This window comes from Artibeus jamaicensis, unplaced genomic scaffold, assembly GCF_021234435.1.
Source record: "Artibeus jamaicensis isolate MK-2021 breed Jamaican fruit bat unplaced genomic scaffold, CSHL_Jam_final contig_585, whole genome shotgun sequence".
NCBI lineage: Eukaryota > Metazoa > Chordata > Mammalia > Chiroptera > Phyllostomidae > Artibeus > Artibeus jamaicensis.
The window spans coordinates 14,695,362-14,712,385 of record NW_026521894.1 but is presented as its reverse complement, the minus strand read 5'-3'; the positions used below and the strand labels follow the sequence as shown (position 1 = coordinate 14,712,385).

The 17,024-nt window shown below is 38.4% G+C and overlaps 1 protein-coding gene across 5 annotated transcripts in view; it reads left to right on the top strand.

Moving 5' to 3' along the window:
* The window catches only part of MTMR2 (myotubularin related protein 2), a 108,430-nt gene that overhangs the window by 61,706 nt on the left and 29,700 nt on the right, over positions 1–17,024 (top strand). For 4 of the 5 annotated variants that reach the window (XM_037163457.2, XM_037163453.2, XM_037163452.2 and 1 more), the window contains 3 exons: positions 8,364–8,439; positions 14,997–15,091; positions 15,261–15,371. In XM_037163457.2, coding sequence (XP_037019352.1) covers positions 8,364–8,439; positions 14,997–15,091; positions 15,261–15,371 — 282 coding nt within the window. The remainder of the gene's footprint in view (positions 1–8,363; positions 8,440–14,996; positions 15,092–15,260; positions 15,372–17,024) is intronic. The other variant, XM_037163456.2, reaches the window with a different exon arrangement.

Sequence of the window (17,024 nt, the reverse complement as noted above, 5' to 3'; positions counted from 1 at the left end):
AATTTCATCTTCATTATATCCAGTTTTGTGCACTTGCTTTACCATGCCATTACCTCTACCAGAGGTCTGCAATGATTTCCTTCACATGACTGGTCAAGTCTAAAAGTCTTAACTCCCTCCCCAGTATTACATTATAAAAATTTCCAAACACACTGTTGTATGAGTTTTCTGTGTATTCTGGGTATTCACCTCTTATCAGATACATGCTTTGTAAACATTTTCTTCAAATCAGTAAGTTGCTGTTTTATTTTATTGATAGTCTTCTTTGCCCTACAGAAGCTTTATGATTTGGTATGGTCCTGCTTGTTTTTGCTTTCGTTGCCTTTCCTGTTGGTGTCAAATCAAAAAAATTATTGTGAAGACTGATGTCAAGGGGCTTACCTGCTATGGTTCCATGGTTCCTTCTAGTTTTATGGTTTCAAGTTTTATGTTTTAGTCTTTAATTCATTTTGAGTTGGTATTTGTTTATAGTGCAAGACAGGGATCCAATTTTACTCTTGTGTTTGGCTGTCCAGTTTTCCCAGCACCATTTTATTGAAAAGACTATTTCCTCATTGTATATTCTTGGCAATGTGTTATAAATTAATTGATCTTATATGCATAGGTTTATTTCTGTGCTCTTCTGTTCCATAGGCCTATGCATCTGTTTATAGGATAATACCATCCAGGTTTGATGACTGTAGCTTTGTAATATAATTTAAAATGAGGAATTGTGATGCCTCCAGCTTTATTCCCCCTCAAGATTGCTTTGGCTATTTGGAATCTTTTATGGTTCCATATAAATTTTAGGATTTTTTTTTATTTCTGTGAAAAATGCCATTGGAATTTTTATAGGGATTGCATTGAACATTTTATGTTCTTAATCCTACAACTTACCACATTTTATATTGTGTATTCATAAAGAAGTCTTACTGGCTGTAATTATTTTTAATACTCTTTTCTTTAATGCTTCTAACATAGTCAGTTGTTTAACACAGCATCCCATTACAGAATTAGACTTTTCTGAATCGTAATTCAGAAAATTTACCTGTAAATTTACCTTTACAGGTGTAATTTACCTTTACCAGTGGTTTGTACGTTTTTCATATAACTATTAGGATATTTTCATTTCAACTTGAAGAATTTCTTTCAGCATTTTTTTGTAAGGCAGACATAGTGGTGATGAACTCTCTCAGCTTTTGTTTGTCTGGAAAAGTATTTCTTCTTCATTTATGAAGGATTCCTTTGCCAGATAGAGTACTCTTGGCTGGCAGTTTTTACCTTTCAGCATTTTGAATACATCAGTTCATTCTCTCCCAGCTCGTAAGGTTTCTGCAGAGAAATCTGCTGATAGCCTAATGGGGGTTCCTTTGTAGGTTAAAGTGTTTTGTTTTGGTTTTGGGGTTTTTTTTACTACTTTTAGGATTCTCTTTTTATGTTTGATTTTTAACAGTTTCATTATAATATGTCTTAAAGAGGATTGTTTGCATTGAAATAATGAGAGGATCTTTGGACTTCCGCCAAGATGGAGGTGTAGGTGGAAACACAGTGCCTTCTTGTACAACTAAGTTTAAAAACAACTAAGTTTTAACAACAAAAACGCAGCCAAACCACAGAAAATTGAACTATATGGAAGTCTGACAACAACAAACCTTTCAGCCAGACCTGTAAGAGTGGCGAAGCCAGCAGCGGAGCGGGGTCAGGCAGGAAAGATCCACTGGACCTACCCGGGCTTGCGCGACCCAGGCGTACAAGCAGCCATGGGCAGATCCCAGGAGTGGAGTAGCAGTGGGCAGACCCAGTGAGGGCACAAGGCGGCAGATCCACTGAGGGCTGACCACAGTCACACATTCACGAGCAGATAAACCGTCAAAGGAGCAAGCAGTGAGACAGACCGCGCAGGCCCCAGCATCGGGAAGCAGCAGAGGGGACCACTATTGTCCCTGTCTGTCCCGGCCCCCACATACAGCATCACAAACCAGCGACCTGGGTGGCCCCACCCTGGTGAACACCTAAGGCTCCACTCCTCATACCTAACAGGCGTGCACAGAGCGAAACATTATGGCTCAAGAAGAACTCAAAGCTCCAGAGCCCATAACTCTAAGCAACCAAGAAATAGTCAAACTTTCAGATGCACAGTTCAAAACACTGGTGATCAGGATGCTCACAGATCTGGTTGATTATAGCCACAAATTAGAGAAACATGTGAAGGCGAAACTAATTGAAATTAATGGAATTGCACAGGAAACCAACAGCGATGAAAAGGAAACTGGGACTCAAATCAATGGAGTGGACCAGAGGAAGAAAAAAATGACCAAACAGAAAAGGATAAAGAAACAAGAATTCAAAAAAAATGAGGAGAGTCTTAGGAACCTCCAGGACATCTTTAAATGTCCCAACATCCAAATTATAGGGGTACCAGAAGGGGAAGAGGAACAGCCACCAGTGGAAAACTTATTTGAACAAATAATAAAGAAGAACTTCCCCAATCTGGCAAAGGAAATAGACTTCTAGGAAATCCAGGGAGCTCAGAGAGTCCCAAAGAAGTTGGACCCAAGAAGGAACATACTAAGGCACATCATCATTACATTAGCCAAGATTAAAATGAAGGAGAGAATCCTAGGAGCAGCAAGAGATATGGGGACAGTCACCTACAAAGGAGTTCCCATCAGACTGTCAGAGGATTTCTCAAAAGAGACCTTACAGGCAAGAAGGGGCTGGAAAGAGGTATGTCAAGTCATGAAATCCAAAGACCTACATCCAAGATTGCTCTAACCAGCAAAGTTTTCATTTAGGATGGAAGAGCAGATAAAGTGCTTCTCAGATAAGATCAAATTCAAGGAGTTCATCATTACCAAGCTTTTATTATATGAAATGTTAGAGGGACTTATCTAAGAAAAAGAAGATAAAAAATATGAACAGTGAAAGGACAGCAAACTCACAGTTATTAAGAACCACACCTAAAACAAAAGCAATCTAAGAGGACAGCTAGATCAGGAGCAGAACCATAGAAATGAAGATCACATAGAGGGTTAGCCACAGGGGAATGGGAGAAGGAGAAGGGGGGAGAAGGTACAGGAAATAAGTAGCATAGATGGTAGGTAGAAAATAGATAGGGGGGAGGGCAAGAATAGTATGGGAAATATAGAATTTAAAGAACTTGAGACATGTGATCATAAACGAAAGGGGGGGTGGTGGGGGAGGGGTATGCAGGGTGGAGGGGAATGAAGAGGGGAAATAGAACAACTGGAATGGCATAATCAATAAAATATTTTTTTAAAGAAAGAAGCTATGTCAATAGCACAATTTATAATAGCCAAGTGCTAGAAGCAGCCTAAGTGCCCATCGGTAAATAAGTGGATCAAAAAAACTGTGGTACATTTACACAATGGAATACTATACAGCAGAAAAAAAGAAAGAAAGAGCTCCTACCCTTCATGACAGCATAGATTGAACTGGAGATCATTATGCTAAGTGAAATAAGCTAAATGGTGAAAGACAAATACCTTATGATCTCTCCTATACGTAAAAACTAATCAACAAACAAATGAGCAAAATAGAACCAGAGACATGGAAATAAAGACCGAATCGACAGTAATCAGAGTGAGGGTGAGGGGGATAGCAGGGGAAAGAAGGGAAAGGATCATCACGGAACCTGTATAAATGACCCATGGACAAAGACAATGGGGCAGAGGAAGATTGAGTGTGGGAGGTGGGGGTGGGTACGGCAAGGGAGAGTAATGGGGGAAATGAGGACAACTATAGTTGAACAATAATAAAAAATATGAATAAGTTAAAAAGAAATCATGAGAGGATCATGGACTTCATGTACTTGGATGTTCAACTCTTTCCCCCCAGGTCTGGAATTCCCAATAAGCTTTATGCCCCCCTTTCCTTTTTTTCTTCTTCTGGAACTCCAGTGATTGTGATATTGGTTCTTTTGATGGTGTCTTATAAATCATGTAGGTTTGCTTCACTCTTTTTGATTCTTCTTTGTTCTCCACTGGGTTACTTCAAAGTTCCTATTCTTTAATTCACTGTTTCTGTCTTCTGCCTGTTCTCTTCTGCTGTTAGTACTCTTGTCTTGAATTCTTTATTTCATTCAGCTCCAGAATTTCGGTAATTTTAAATGATATTTATCTGTTTATTTCTCATTTTACTCATTTATTGTTTTGATTTCATTGAATTTTCTTTATTTTTTTCTAGGTCATTGAGTTCTGTCCAAACAGCTTTTTAAAATTATCAGTTAAATCACAGGTCTCTGTCTTTGGGTTCAGTTATTTGGGGGGGGGGTGTTATAATCTTTTGATGATGTCATGTTCCCTTGATTCTTTATGTTAGTTGTAGTTTTGTGTTGCTGTTTTGACATTTGAGGTAGCAGCCACCTCCGTCAACCTGTCCTAGCTGCCTTTACATGAGAGATTATTTTTGTTGGCTTGGCTTATATTCTGGGGCTTCCTCTGTCCTTGTATGAATACACCTGTTCCATACTTCTTGCTTCCTCTTGTGGCAGGGTTCATAAGCTGTGTGTCTTATCTTGATCTTATAGCGAAACAGGCTAGCTGTTGGAACCTCTCTTTCATTGTTCCAGAGGTGGCAGTACAGCTCATGATTATTTCTCCCTTGGCCACTGACCCTGGCTTTTCTGCATACAGTTCCAGTCTACCTGAGCTTGCTCTTGCCATTGTGCTCTGAAACATGGACAAGGAGCTGACTGCAGAAAGGGGAGAGTGTGGTTTTGGCACTTGAGGATTTGGGGGCTCCCGCGGGTTAGGTAAAGGGATCCTGGGGTGAGATTTTTCCAGCATCTTATGATTAGGCTTTCTGCTAGAGTCTAGAACTCAGAGAACTACATTCCTTTAATGACTTCTGATATTCTTACCTGCCTCTTTTGTGAACTCCTTCCTACCTCAAGGACGTTCTTCCGACTTAATGGAGCTCTTCCTTTAATACTCTGTGTGCTGTGGGCAAGAGTAGGGTTTCTTTAGCAGCAGCCCCACAGCCAGCAAGTTGTGCTCACTCACTGCTCACCCCTTTCCTCCACAGGAGGGATTCCCAACTTCCTCTTTCTCTAAGATGTGCTGCCTCATGGGCAAAGGGATGCTGGCAAAGTTCCTCTTACCCACTTTGATGCATCCAAATTTTTGCATATTTTTTGCTCCAGCTGAGTGAAGTAGAAGTTTCTACAACTTTTGTAGAAACCTGGATTTCTATGAATGCTTTCTCATCTGTGAGTGTATACCCAGGTCATTGTTTTCCAGGTGCTGTGGCCAAGAGGGGTTGGAGTCAGTTCCCAGACTCCTGCTGGTTCCACAGCCCTTGCCAGGTAATGAAGTACATCCTACTGGCACACTCTCTCTCTCAGGGTCTGTCTAGTACATGATGCACTAGTGGGTGAGACTTCTCCTGGGTCCCTTGGCATATGGTGCTGGATTTCATAGCTCCCATGGAGGCCCTTTTGCTCATGGGTAGATGCCATATTTTTGAAGTTAAAGGGCAACAAAAATGAGGGCTATCTTACACGGCCATAACACTAACATCATTCCTCATCTTGCTTTCCTTAGAATAGGATGCTCTCTATTCTGTAGCTAAATCTGGAAGTCAGTAGTTTAAGAGTTAGGTTTATGATTCTCTTTATGACGTGCTGTCTCAGATATTAATGGCTGTATTTTATTTTACTTGATTTTGTATAGTATATCTAATATTTTATTTAGGACATTATGGAGACATTATGTTTATTGCTATGAGATTAATGCAATTCAGACATTTGTAAGATATCATTAATCCCTATTCACTTTACAACAGAAGAACAAACCACCATGTGAATAGACCATTGTGAGAAGAGATAGTGAAAACTTCTGTTGCTGCTTCTATTATTAACGAGTGATTAGTGGGTACTTCTTACATTTTAATAGCACTTTGCAAATCCCTTTATGTTACAACGATCTCATTTCATACTTAGCAACCTGTAAGATGGATATTAATATTATCATGATGTAAGTGGTGAAATTAAGACTCACAGAAGTTAGTGTGGTGGCAGTAAATCTTTTTCTTTTTTTCCTCTTTCTTTTCTTTTGGCTATAGTAGGGATATGAAGATATAGTAACTTAAGGCTTTGCTATGCACCAAAAATTTCAATTTTTTTTTTATTTTTTAAATGTATTTTATTCATTATGCTATTATAGTTGCCCTTTTTTTCTCCCCCTTATCTACCTCTATTCTGCAACCCTCCTATTCCAGCATTAGTTTATGTCCATCCATGGGTCATACATATGAGTTCTTGGGCTTATCCATTTCCCATCATGACCAGAAGTCCTCATTAATACTTTAAAAATATTTATTACATTTTTATGATAATATTTTTGACTTGCTGGATTAAATAAAATATGTTAAAATCAATTTAACATATTTTCCTTTTTTAATGTAGCTTCTAGACCATTAAAAATTGCATATATGGCTCCTGTTTGAATAGTCGATTTCTATTGAGTGTTCAAAAGTGGACAAGATGGGGTACCTCTTCTCTAGGAGTTTGGTTGGGAAGCAGTAAGACAGGCAGCTAAAGTGGGTGGTAAGTGCCATATTCGAGCTCATGCATGGAAGACATCTAACCCAGTTTGAGAGCCTGCAGAAGGTGTCCTTTAAGGCAGTTAGTATACAGTACCTTGTGTTTTCTTCCTTTTATACCTTCTGTTGAGAACTCTTAGGTCTACTCTTGGGTTAGAGGAAATGAAAGTGAAAAGCTTTGAAAAAATGTTTGATGCTCTGACCTGTGGCTCAGTTGGTTGGAGCATCATCCTGTAACCAAGAGGTTGTGGGTTTGATCCCTGATCAGGGCACATTCCTAGGTTGTGGGTCAGTCCCTCTGTCTCTGGCTTGTATGGGAGGCAACTGATGGACGTTTCTCTCTCTTTGCTCCTTTCTCCTCCCTACTGCCTTCCTCTCTCACCTCTCACCCCTCCCTTCCTCTCTCTCTCTAAGATCAATAAATATATCCTGTGAGGATTAAAAAAGTGTTTGAGAGTCATTTATTTTAATGCTATTGGTTCTCAGAATGATTAAACAAATCAAAGTTGAGGTAGAAGGCTTGCATCTGCTCAGAGACTACTGCTCAGCCCTCCCCCAGAACTGGTTTAGACAATGAAATGGATGGTAGTGCTACTTGCTAAGTATGGAACACAGGTCAATTTGAGATCTGCTGAGTTCAAGGTATCTGTGGGACATTTAGATGGGGAGGAACATTAGTCACCTGAAGTCCAAGAAAAATCTCCATTGTCAATGTAGACTGAAATTAGGTGAAGTCATAGATGAAGTATGAGATCATCAGGAAGTGACTAAATGAAAAATGGACAAACCTCTGAGGGACAGGAAAGGTTAAGGAAAGAGAATGTAAAGGTCTTTGAAAAACAATGGCCAGAGGAGATGTTTAGCCAAGCTTGCGTGCAGATAAGTGTCAGAAGTAGCAAACAGATAAAAATAAAGACTGAAATATGCATTATCTTTAATAATGAGGAATTTATTGGGGAGAAAGCAGGTTCCTTCCTGCACAGGGTTAGGTTAGGTGGCAAAGCCAGAATTCCAGAAAATTTAGGAATTAATGGGAAGTAAAGAATTGTTGACAGTGAAGTTTATTATTTGGGAGTGAAAGGGATGAAGTGGGGAGGCTTGTGGTAGCTAGGGGGTGTATTTCACAAACAACCCACTTTGTGTGTGTGTGCGTCATCTCTGAGTTGTAACTGCATTAGAAAATTGTGTTTCTGTATCTTTACATTCTTGCTGTCCAGTGTAGCATCTTTCATAAGGGTAACTGCTCAGTAACATTGTTGATCATGATTTTAATTGATTTAATTATCTCTTTTTCAACAAGATTCTTTATCAACATTATTTCCAAATTCTGTAAAAATTAAATCTACATAAGAACTTGATTGACTTTGAGTTTAAATGCCCTAAGGCCTTTAGGCATGGCTTAATAGAAAGAAAATACACTTTGTAGTCCACTAAAAACTATAATTCAAACCTAGATTCTGACACATTTTAGCCATGTGACCTTGAACAAATTGTCACTTCTAGCCTTTTTGTCCTCTTCTAGGATTGAGGATAATAACACCTACCCTTACAAGGCTGTTATAGAATTCAGTGAGAAAATGTGTAAAGTGTTTATATATAGTACCTTTTACAAAGTAGGCACTTGGTAAATGCTTTGTAGAAAAATATCAACTTCACATTGTTATATATGCCAAGATTGCAGTTTTTATAATTGATATAGTGTTGTAATATAATAACTTTACGTAATAGCAGGCATACTCAGTTGAAATTTGAGTGAAAAATTAACCTTTGAGTAAAAAAAAATATTTCTTTTTTTGCCCCTCCTCCATTTTCCAATCCAGGTCCTGAGAGAGTCTAACAAATTAGCAGAAATGGAAGAACCGCCCTTGCTTCCAGGAGAAAATATTAAAGACATGGGTCTGTAATGGTATTTTTTGTTGAATTTCCTTCTCCTTTCTGACTACACAGACTGTTCAGTCCCCGTGACAGACAGAGACCAGGCCACCCGAGACTCAGCCTGTCTGGCAGTGTCTTTCCTGCCAGCCTTCCCAGCATTTAGTGTCTTCTTAAGCCTGTGTCTAGACTGGTTGGTTTTGTTTGTATTTGGGCTTCAGGGAAACATACAAATGGAACATCCTGCTACTTCTGGTTTGCTTTACTTTCATTGAAAGTAGGTGGCTTTATTTTTTAACTGTTGCTGAATTCTGTGAGAGCAAAGTTCATTATTTTGAATTACCACAGGAAGATACTGGCTTGCCTAGATTAAAAAAAAAAACATCGAATTGTTACTTCGTACACATAATTTTTCCTAAGAACACATTCTCTCCCTTTTCTTTATTTTTTCCTACTCTGAATAAACTGAGGTCAATTTTTGTATGAAAATATTTCATCTCCATTGCAAAGCAAGCCATTGGCATATGGGTGCCTTTCTTTTTCCAGCCCACAGAACCAAGCATTAGCTTATATGGTCTGGAAACTAGAAACAAACATTTGAGCTATTTTTTTTGTCTTCATGCTTTAGCGTTTAAATACCCATAGTTCTTATAATACAATATACAATGATGGAATAGGAGAATATAAAGTAATATAATAGGAGAATAAAATAAATGGTTTCTTAGCCAGAGTAAAACCACCTTTCATTTTATTATCAATCAAAATTTTAAAAGGACTTAGTAAATGGTTATTTTTCTCTGGCCAGATGTTATTTCCTTGTGCAAAACTAAGCAAACTAAAGGGAGAAACTGCGCCCAAATGGGTTATTCTTGTGTACGTGACATTTAGTTCTTTCACACTTTGTGGTATTTGTCTCTTCCGGCTCTTTGCTCCTGATTGAACACCACCCCAGTCCTGTTTTTTCTCCTACTCAGCCTCACGTACACCCAACACTCTTATTCTGAGGAACTGCTTATGGAGTTAGGTGTTACATATTATTGGTATTGAATATTATGTTATAACAATAGTTATTATTTTGTGCTTACTGTCTCATTTAATCATCCTCTCAGTAGTCATCTGTGAAGGTATTAATCCCATTTAGTAGATGAGGAAACTAAAACATAGGGTGATTACCTAGGTAGTGAAGTGATAGCTAACACTGTGACAATTTTTTTCCCTTATCTGAACCTAAAGCACATTCTGTTGCCACTTTGATAAATGACCATATGAAAGAATTTCAATTTACCACTCAGTCTCTTTTGTTGGCTCCTGTCCTTAAATAGCATGACTGACTCCCTTTGGGACTTCATCCTTGACCCATTTCCCTTTTCCCTCCTGTATGCTCCTTTTGGTTGGCCATATCTAAATTAGTAGCTTTATTTATCATGTATTTACCGATGACTTCAGAATTTGTCATTACTAATATCAGCTTCTAATGCATATAAATAAATGCCTGCATCTCAGACACATACCCTTGGATATCTTGTATATAACCCTCATAACCAACATCTCCTAAATTATCCGTAAATTTACTCTTTTTTTTTTCTCTCCCTCGGTTAACATTAAAGACAATTGTCCATTCACTTGAGGCGGAAATCTGCAAATCGTAGTAAGACTGCTTTTTTCTGAGCTCTGACATCCAGTCAGTTGTCATATCCAGAGGAGTCAGTCAGTCAAAAGAATTTCTTGAATTCATCTTTTCTCCTCAATGTTCATGAACCCTTGGTATCATATTTATGTAAATTTAATTTCAGGTACCTATGGGAAATTTCAAGTGTAGATATCTAGGAGAGATGTCTTAGGAGCTTAGGAGACAGACCAGGGTTGGAAGCCCATATTTCAAAATAATCAGAAAATGGATATTAGTTAAAAAATGAGAAGAAGAAAATAACCCAAAGAGCACATGGAGTGAGAAGAAGGCCAAGAACATAGCTTTGGTAAACATTTTATAATTATATGGCAGAAAAGGAACCAGGAGGGAAACTGAGGAGTGAGACAGTGTGATACAGCGTCAGTTACAGAGAACCAGACTATACACTTACCTCCATCCAAACGGTACTTTACTTCCCACTTCTGTGTACTCAGGTTCTTTCTCTGCATCGACTGCTGCCTTACCATCTCTACCCATCTAAAGGATGCCAGCTTTTGGAGCACAGCTCACATGCCTGTGTTCCTTGAGCCTTCTCTGTGGCCGAAAAGATTTTCTCTTCTCTGTTCTACTTCTCTGTACTAGAGTATGTTTTGTGACTCTTCTGCACAGAGTATGTTCTCAGATATTTCATTTATCTATTGTATATTAGTATAAATATGAATTCTTAAGGCCATTATGGTCTGCCTCACAGAAATTGTTATGGATTCTTCCTGTGTGAACTCAGTGAAAATTTGAGAGGATTAGTAAATCCGAGGTCTTGTGGTGTCACTAGGCAGTATTAGTGCTGCAAATTTAGAGGAATATATAATATACTAAGTAAAGTATTCTGATTCAGAATCATCTATACGGACTTATTATTAAAAAATTAAATTTAATACATTAAAGCACAAGGCTGGAGAGTAACATTGAATATATTTATGTAGAAAAGATGTTTGATTTTTAGTTGGTCTGATGTAAATCTGCAGTTTGGATGTTTTTTATAAAAGTTAGTGTAGTGTTAGGAACATCAGCAATGCTTTAGAGAAGCAATAGTCCCAGGCGCTGTGGCCGGGGCACATTAGCAGCAGAGACAGCCCACATGCAACACTGCAACTTTTGACACAGGCTACAGACTGTTTGCCACTTAGCAGCCTTTTTGCATGATGTGGTGATTTGAATTTGTAGTCAAAGGAACTACATTCAAGTCTTAATCTTTTTTAAATTAATTTTAATTGCATTTTTCCATTACCATTTAGTCCCCTTATATCCCCCCCACCACAATTACCACAGTTATCCATGTCCACGAGTCCTTTGTCCTTTTTCCTCTATCCCTTCACCTTCTACCCTCCCCCTGCCCCTTAGCTGTCGTCCTGCTCTCTGTCTGTGAGTCTGTCTGTATTTTGCTTGTTAGTTCAGTTTGTTCATTAGATGCCACATATGAGTGAAATCATATGGTATTTGTCTTTCTCTGACTGGCTTATTTCACTTAGCATAATGTTTCCAGGTCCATCCATACTGTCTCAAAGGGTAAAATTTTCTTCTTTTTTATAACCAAGTAGTATTCCATTGTGTAAATGTCCCACAGCTGTTTTATCCACTCATCTGTTGATGTACGCTTGGGCTGCTTTCATTTCCTGGCTATTGTAAGTAACGCCACAATGAACATAGTGCTGCTTATGTTCTTCCAAATTAGTGTTTTGGTTCCTTCAGATGTGTTCCCAGAAAGAAGTAGGATCACTGGGTCACGAGGCAGGTCCATTTTTAATCTTTTGTGGTATCTCCAGGCTGCTTTCCGCAGTAGCTGCACCAGTCTGCATTCCCACCAACAGTGCAAAAGGGTTCCCCTTGCTCCACGTTCTCAGCAGCGCTTGTTGTTGATTTACTGATGATAGCCATTCTGACAGGTGTGAACCGATACCTCATTGTGGTTTTAATTTGCATTTTTCTGATGATTTGTGAGTTTGAACATCTTTTCATATAGTCTGTTGGCCATCTGAATGGCCTCTTCAAAGAAGTGTCTACTCAGGTTCTTTGCCCATTTTTTAATTGTGGGGGGTGGGTTTGTTTTTTGGGGGGTTTTTTGGTGTTGAGTTTAGTAAGTTATTTATGAATTTTGGAAATTAATCCCTCATCAGATATATCAGTGGATATGTTCTCCCGTATTGTGGGTTGTCTTTTTATTTTTTTGATGATTTCCTTTGCTCTGCAAAAAGTTTTTAGTTCGATTTAATTCCATTTATTTTTTTTTCTTTTGTTTTCCTTGCTTGAGGAGATATAGCTGATTAAATGTTGCTGTGAGCTACATCTGAGATTTTTGCTGCTTATGTTTTCTTTTAAGATTTTTATGATTTTGGATCTAAGTTTATTCAATAAATGGTGTTGAGAAATTGGACAGAAACATGCAGAAAAATGAAACTAGACCACCTTCTTATACCACATGCAAGAATATATTCAAAATGGATTCAAGACTTAAATGGTAGACCCAAAGAGTCTTAATCTTAGTAGTTACTGGTTCTGAAACATTAGGCAGTTTGTTTTTACTTCTTTGAGCTCTAGTATTCTCATCTAAAAATTATAGCTAATTCTAGGTCTTATATTTAAGGGTTTTTATAAAGATTAAAAGAAGTACTCAGGTGGAAGGCACTTTATACACTCTGAAGTGCTAGGCTGTCAATGCTGGTTGTTGCTGTTGCCATTGGCTTTGGTAAGGCGCCTGGTCACAGTCTCCCTTCTACTCAAACCCTGCTAAGCATAAGCTTTTACTTCAGAGTGACTTAGCTGCCCCCAGCCCAAGGGGTAAGGGTAAAGCAGGCAGAACAAAGCAGAGCCTAATGATAATAGTAATGTAGGTAGAAACCCTTGTATAATACTTTTAATTTTGGAGTCACTTCCATGTATATTATGATTTTAGAATGAAAGCAAAGGTGTAACAAAAACATTGGACAAAGAGGGACATGTTCTGCACTGAAGTACAGAATGGTAGGGTTGATTTTCCTGTGCAAGTGAGAAAACTGGCTCTATAGGGACACAGAAATTGTTTTAGTAACGGGAAACACAGCTTTCCTAGTCGAGGTAGAAATTCATAAGGACAAGAAAATGTACGCAAGGCAGGTTTGTGTATCTTTCTGTAATGATGAGTTTATTTAATTTTAAAAGCTTCCCTTTAAATGAAACATTCATTGGAAATGATGATTTTTAAAATGTTGCTCATACTTGAACATTCCCAAGGGAACTATTTTGAAGGTTAGAATGTTTGGTAGAAAATCATTCTCATTTCAAATTCCTTACAAAGCAGTCATTTCTCCAAAGTGGTAACTAAAAAGCAAAGTCAGGAAGTTGCAATACCTTATTAAAAGCATTTTAAGTTTTCCCAGAAGCCTCTTTTAAGGTTCTTAAGAATTTTTTGCTCCTAATTGTGCCTTAATTCTTTGGAACAATGAAGATATCTATTTGCTGATTTCCTATAATAATGATATAGCAGGGATTTATGAATATTTTAAGATATTAAAAAACTTTGTATTAGGCATTACGAGCTTTACCACATTAAATATTATTTGGAGGCAGTGGTAGTCGAGTTAATTTAATGTGTGTTTTTAAAAGTCTAATGCTGCCCTGACTGGTTCGACTTGGTTGGGCATCATCCCATAAAGTGCAAGGTCGAAAGGTTGCTGGTTGGTTTCCCAGTCATGGCACAGGCCTGGGCTGCAGTTTCAGTCCCTGGTCAGGGCACGTCTAAGAGGCAACCAACTGATGTTCCTCTCACGAGCTGATGTTTTTCTTCCTCTCTTTCTTCCTCCCTTCCTCTTTTTCTAAAAATAAATAAAAACTTAAATAAAAAGCTTAATGTCGTATAGATTTATCATATATCATTTAACAAAACAATGTGATTATCTACAAAGGTGGACACCAGTTGCTTGGTCAGGAATATGATACCCTCTTATTATACTATTATTTTTCCATATTACACTATTTATATTTCATATGCACTTCTTCCCTACAATATTTCTGCACAAATATAATCAAGTCAGAAGTTTCTGGTGTTATGTGGTTCAGATACTGTACTTTTAGAGGTATGGTGACAGACTAGACTGTGGCCAGAAGACCAGCAGATTGGTGGGGTGATCTTGAAACTGTACAAGATGACTGGTGATTGACGTGAGACATTTACTGTTGTTAACCACCTTGACCATCACCCCTCAGCCATGACTCCAGCAGCCACATCTGTTTTATCCAACAGGGGTAGTGGCCATCTTGGTCTCCTTCTGTTTTGTCTCAGGGTCAGGGGTATCGTCTGCCTCTGCAGTCCTTCCTAATTATTTCAGGTTTCTTCCCCAGATTAATGCAGGGTTGGAAGCTTGGATTTGGCTTCTGTGTTTACTTTGAATCACAGAATCTGTGATTTTTTAGCATGACTTGAATAGCAGTCAGAATTCTATTAAATTTTATTTGTGAAAAGATCAGAGTGCAGTTTTTAATAGTGTACAATATATAGCCCTGGCTGGTATAGCTCAGTGGATTGAGCGCGGGCCTGGGAACCAAGCAACCACGGTTCGATTCCCAGTCAGGGCACATGCCTGGGTTGCAGGCCAGTTCTCTCCCTCTCTCCTTCCTTTCCCCTCTAAAGATAAATAAATAAAATCTTTAAAAAAAAAAAAAAAGGCCCTGGCTGGTGCAGCTCAGTGGATTGAGCGCGGGCCTGCGAACCAGACAATCGCGGTTCAATTCCCAGTCAGGGCACATGCCTGGGTTGCAAACCAGTTCCCTGCAGGCCAGTTCCCAGCAGGGGACGCACGAAAGGCAACCATACATTGATGTTTCTCTCCCTCTCTCCTTCCCTTCCCCTCTAAAGATAAATAAACAAAATATTTAAAAAATATATATATAGTAAATTGTGGACTCTTTGCCTTTTCAGCCAAAGATGTAACTTACATATGTCCATTCACTGGTGCTGTTCGAGGAACTCTGACTGTGACGAATTACAGATTATATTTCAAAAGCATGGAACGGGTAAGACTTGTTGTGTTGGATTTATGTATGTACATCTCTGTGGTTTGCAGACAGCTTCAGTCATTTTTGATAAGTTTTAATTAAATCATTACTAGTTATGATTTTTCTCAGCAGTAATTGTACAGTATCCATTGATTGCTCAGGTTATTATTTTCTTTTCTTCTTTTAGGATCCCCCATTTGTTTTAGACGCATCTCTTGGTGTGATAAGTAGAGTAGAAAAAATTGGTGGTGCTTCTAGTCGAGGTGAAAACTCTTACGGACTAGAGACTGTGTGCAAGGTAAATTTCACAATGTGCATGCAATTTTATTTGGTTTGGAAAGCTTTCTATTAATTAACCCCTGTTTTATAAACTGGTTTCCAAAAATCAAATGGATTTGTATTAGAAATGTCATTCTAGTAAGAAAAAACAACAGTTAGGAGTAATGAAAACCTGATCTGTTATGAAGTAGTCTTGAATTCTTTTGGACTCAATAAAAAATACTTTCACTTTTATTATTTCATGTCGAGCCTCATAAAAGTACTGAAATAGGCATGATAGACATTATTACCTTTAGTTTGCATATCAGAAACAAAAGGATCTGCGCAGTTGAGGCATGGCACTTTGTAGTGGAAGAACTGGTTATGATGCAGTCAACATCATCTGCCTTTCCTCTTTTGGTCCTCATAATTTTTCTGCTTCTGAAGCAATAGTGGGGCAGACCCGACATTATTAACCCTCCCTGTTGTCCATCTAACTGGCATTCTTTAAATGCATCAATACTTGAATGAAACTCAGATTGTTACAATTTTAACATCCAGTCGCAGATATTTAATACCATTTGCCACTTCCGCAGGCCACTCTTCTGCTCATTGTGGCCTAATTAACACCTGCACACATCTCATTTCTTCGTAGATTGCCCTTTTCCTTCCTGAAGGCAACAGTACATGCCTAACTTTTCAGCTACCTTTCTACATTAATCTTGGAAGTTTTGTGAATCTATTATTAAAGCTAGTGACTGAGTTAACAATTTCTCTTTGCTTTTCCGCTGTATTCAGAATGGCTCTAAGAGTGTAATAACTGTCAACCGTGGGTCCAGCCCATTGTCTCCTGATCCCGTTGTTGTAGCGTAATAGTAAATAGAGCGCAGACCCAAAGAGGAAATGAAAGAGGGTGACTGAAATCTTGATCATTTTAGGTATGATTTTTTTTTCATGAAACAAGACTATTAACAAGCCCAGACATTTGTAGGGCTTCTGCTGTGGTGATTTGAGAGAGCTCTATGGTTAGCAGAGTGCTTTTGAGTATCTTTAAAGATATTTCCTGAGGAAAAACAAGGTATCAGTTTAGGTTCCTGCATGTGTTTGTTTTAAAGGATGGTGGAGCTAGCATCCTAGTTTTGGGTCAGATTTGTAGTGAAATGTTCCATTTTTCATGTACTGTAGGTACATTGTAGTGGGGTGTCTCTGTTTGATTTTATAGAATAGGGTATAATAAAGCTGTTTTGAGTTCTGCCTAGGTTAAAACACTTAAATAAAATGAAGTCTTGAAATTATTCTTAGTCCTAAATTTTTTGTCAGTGCTATTAAGACGTCAGTAAACCAGAACATGAATATCTACATTCAGACTAAACATAGAAAATTTTGTGAGGACAAATGATGGAAGGGAACATGGACTGCGGAGCCTGGCTGATAGCAACCAAACTGTTTGATCTGGCAGTAGGAGGTTGAAGAACTTGGACATGCAGTGGAAGGAGGCCTTTAGGCAGAGTTCGGATCAGTGTAGCAGCAGGAGACTCACAAAGAGAAGATCCACTGGAATTGAGTCCTGGGATGAGATCTGAAGTAGGAAAATAATTACCAGGCCTAATGGGCATGGAGAAATATAACAACAAGTAATCAGGTTTTTAATAGAGGAATTAATGACAGGAAATTTGCTTTCCCAGGTAAGGGA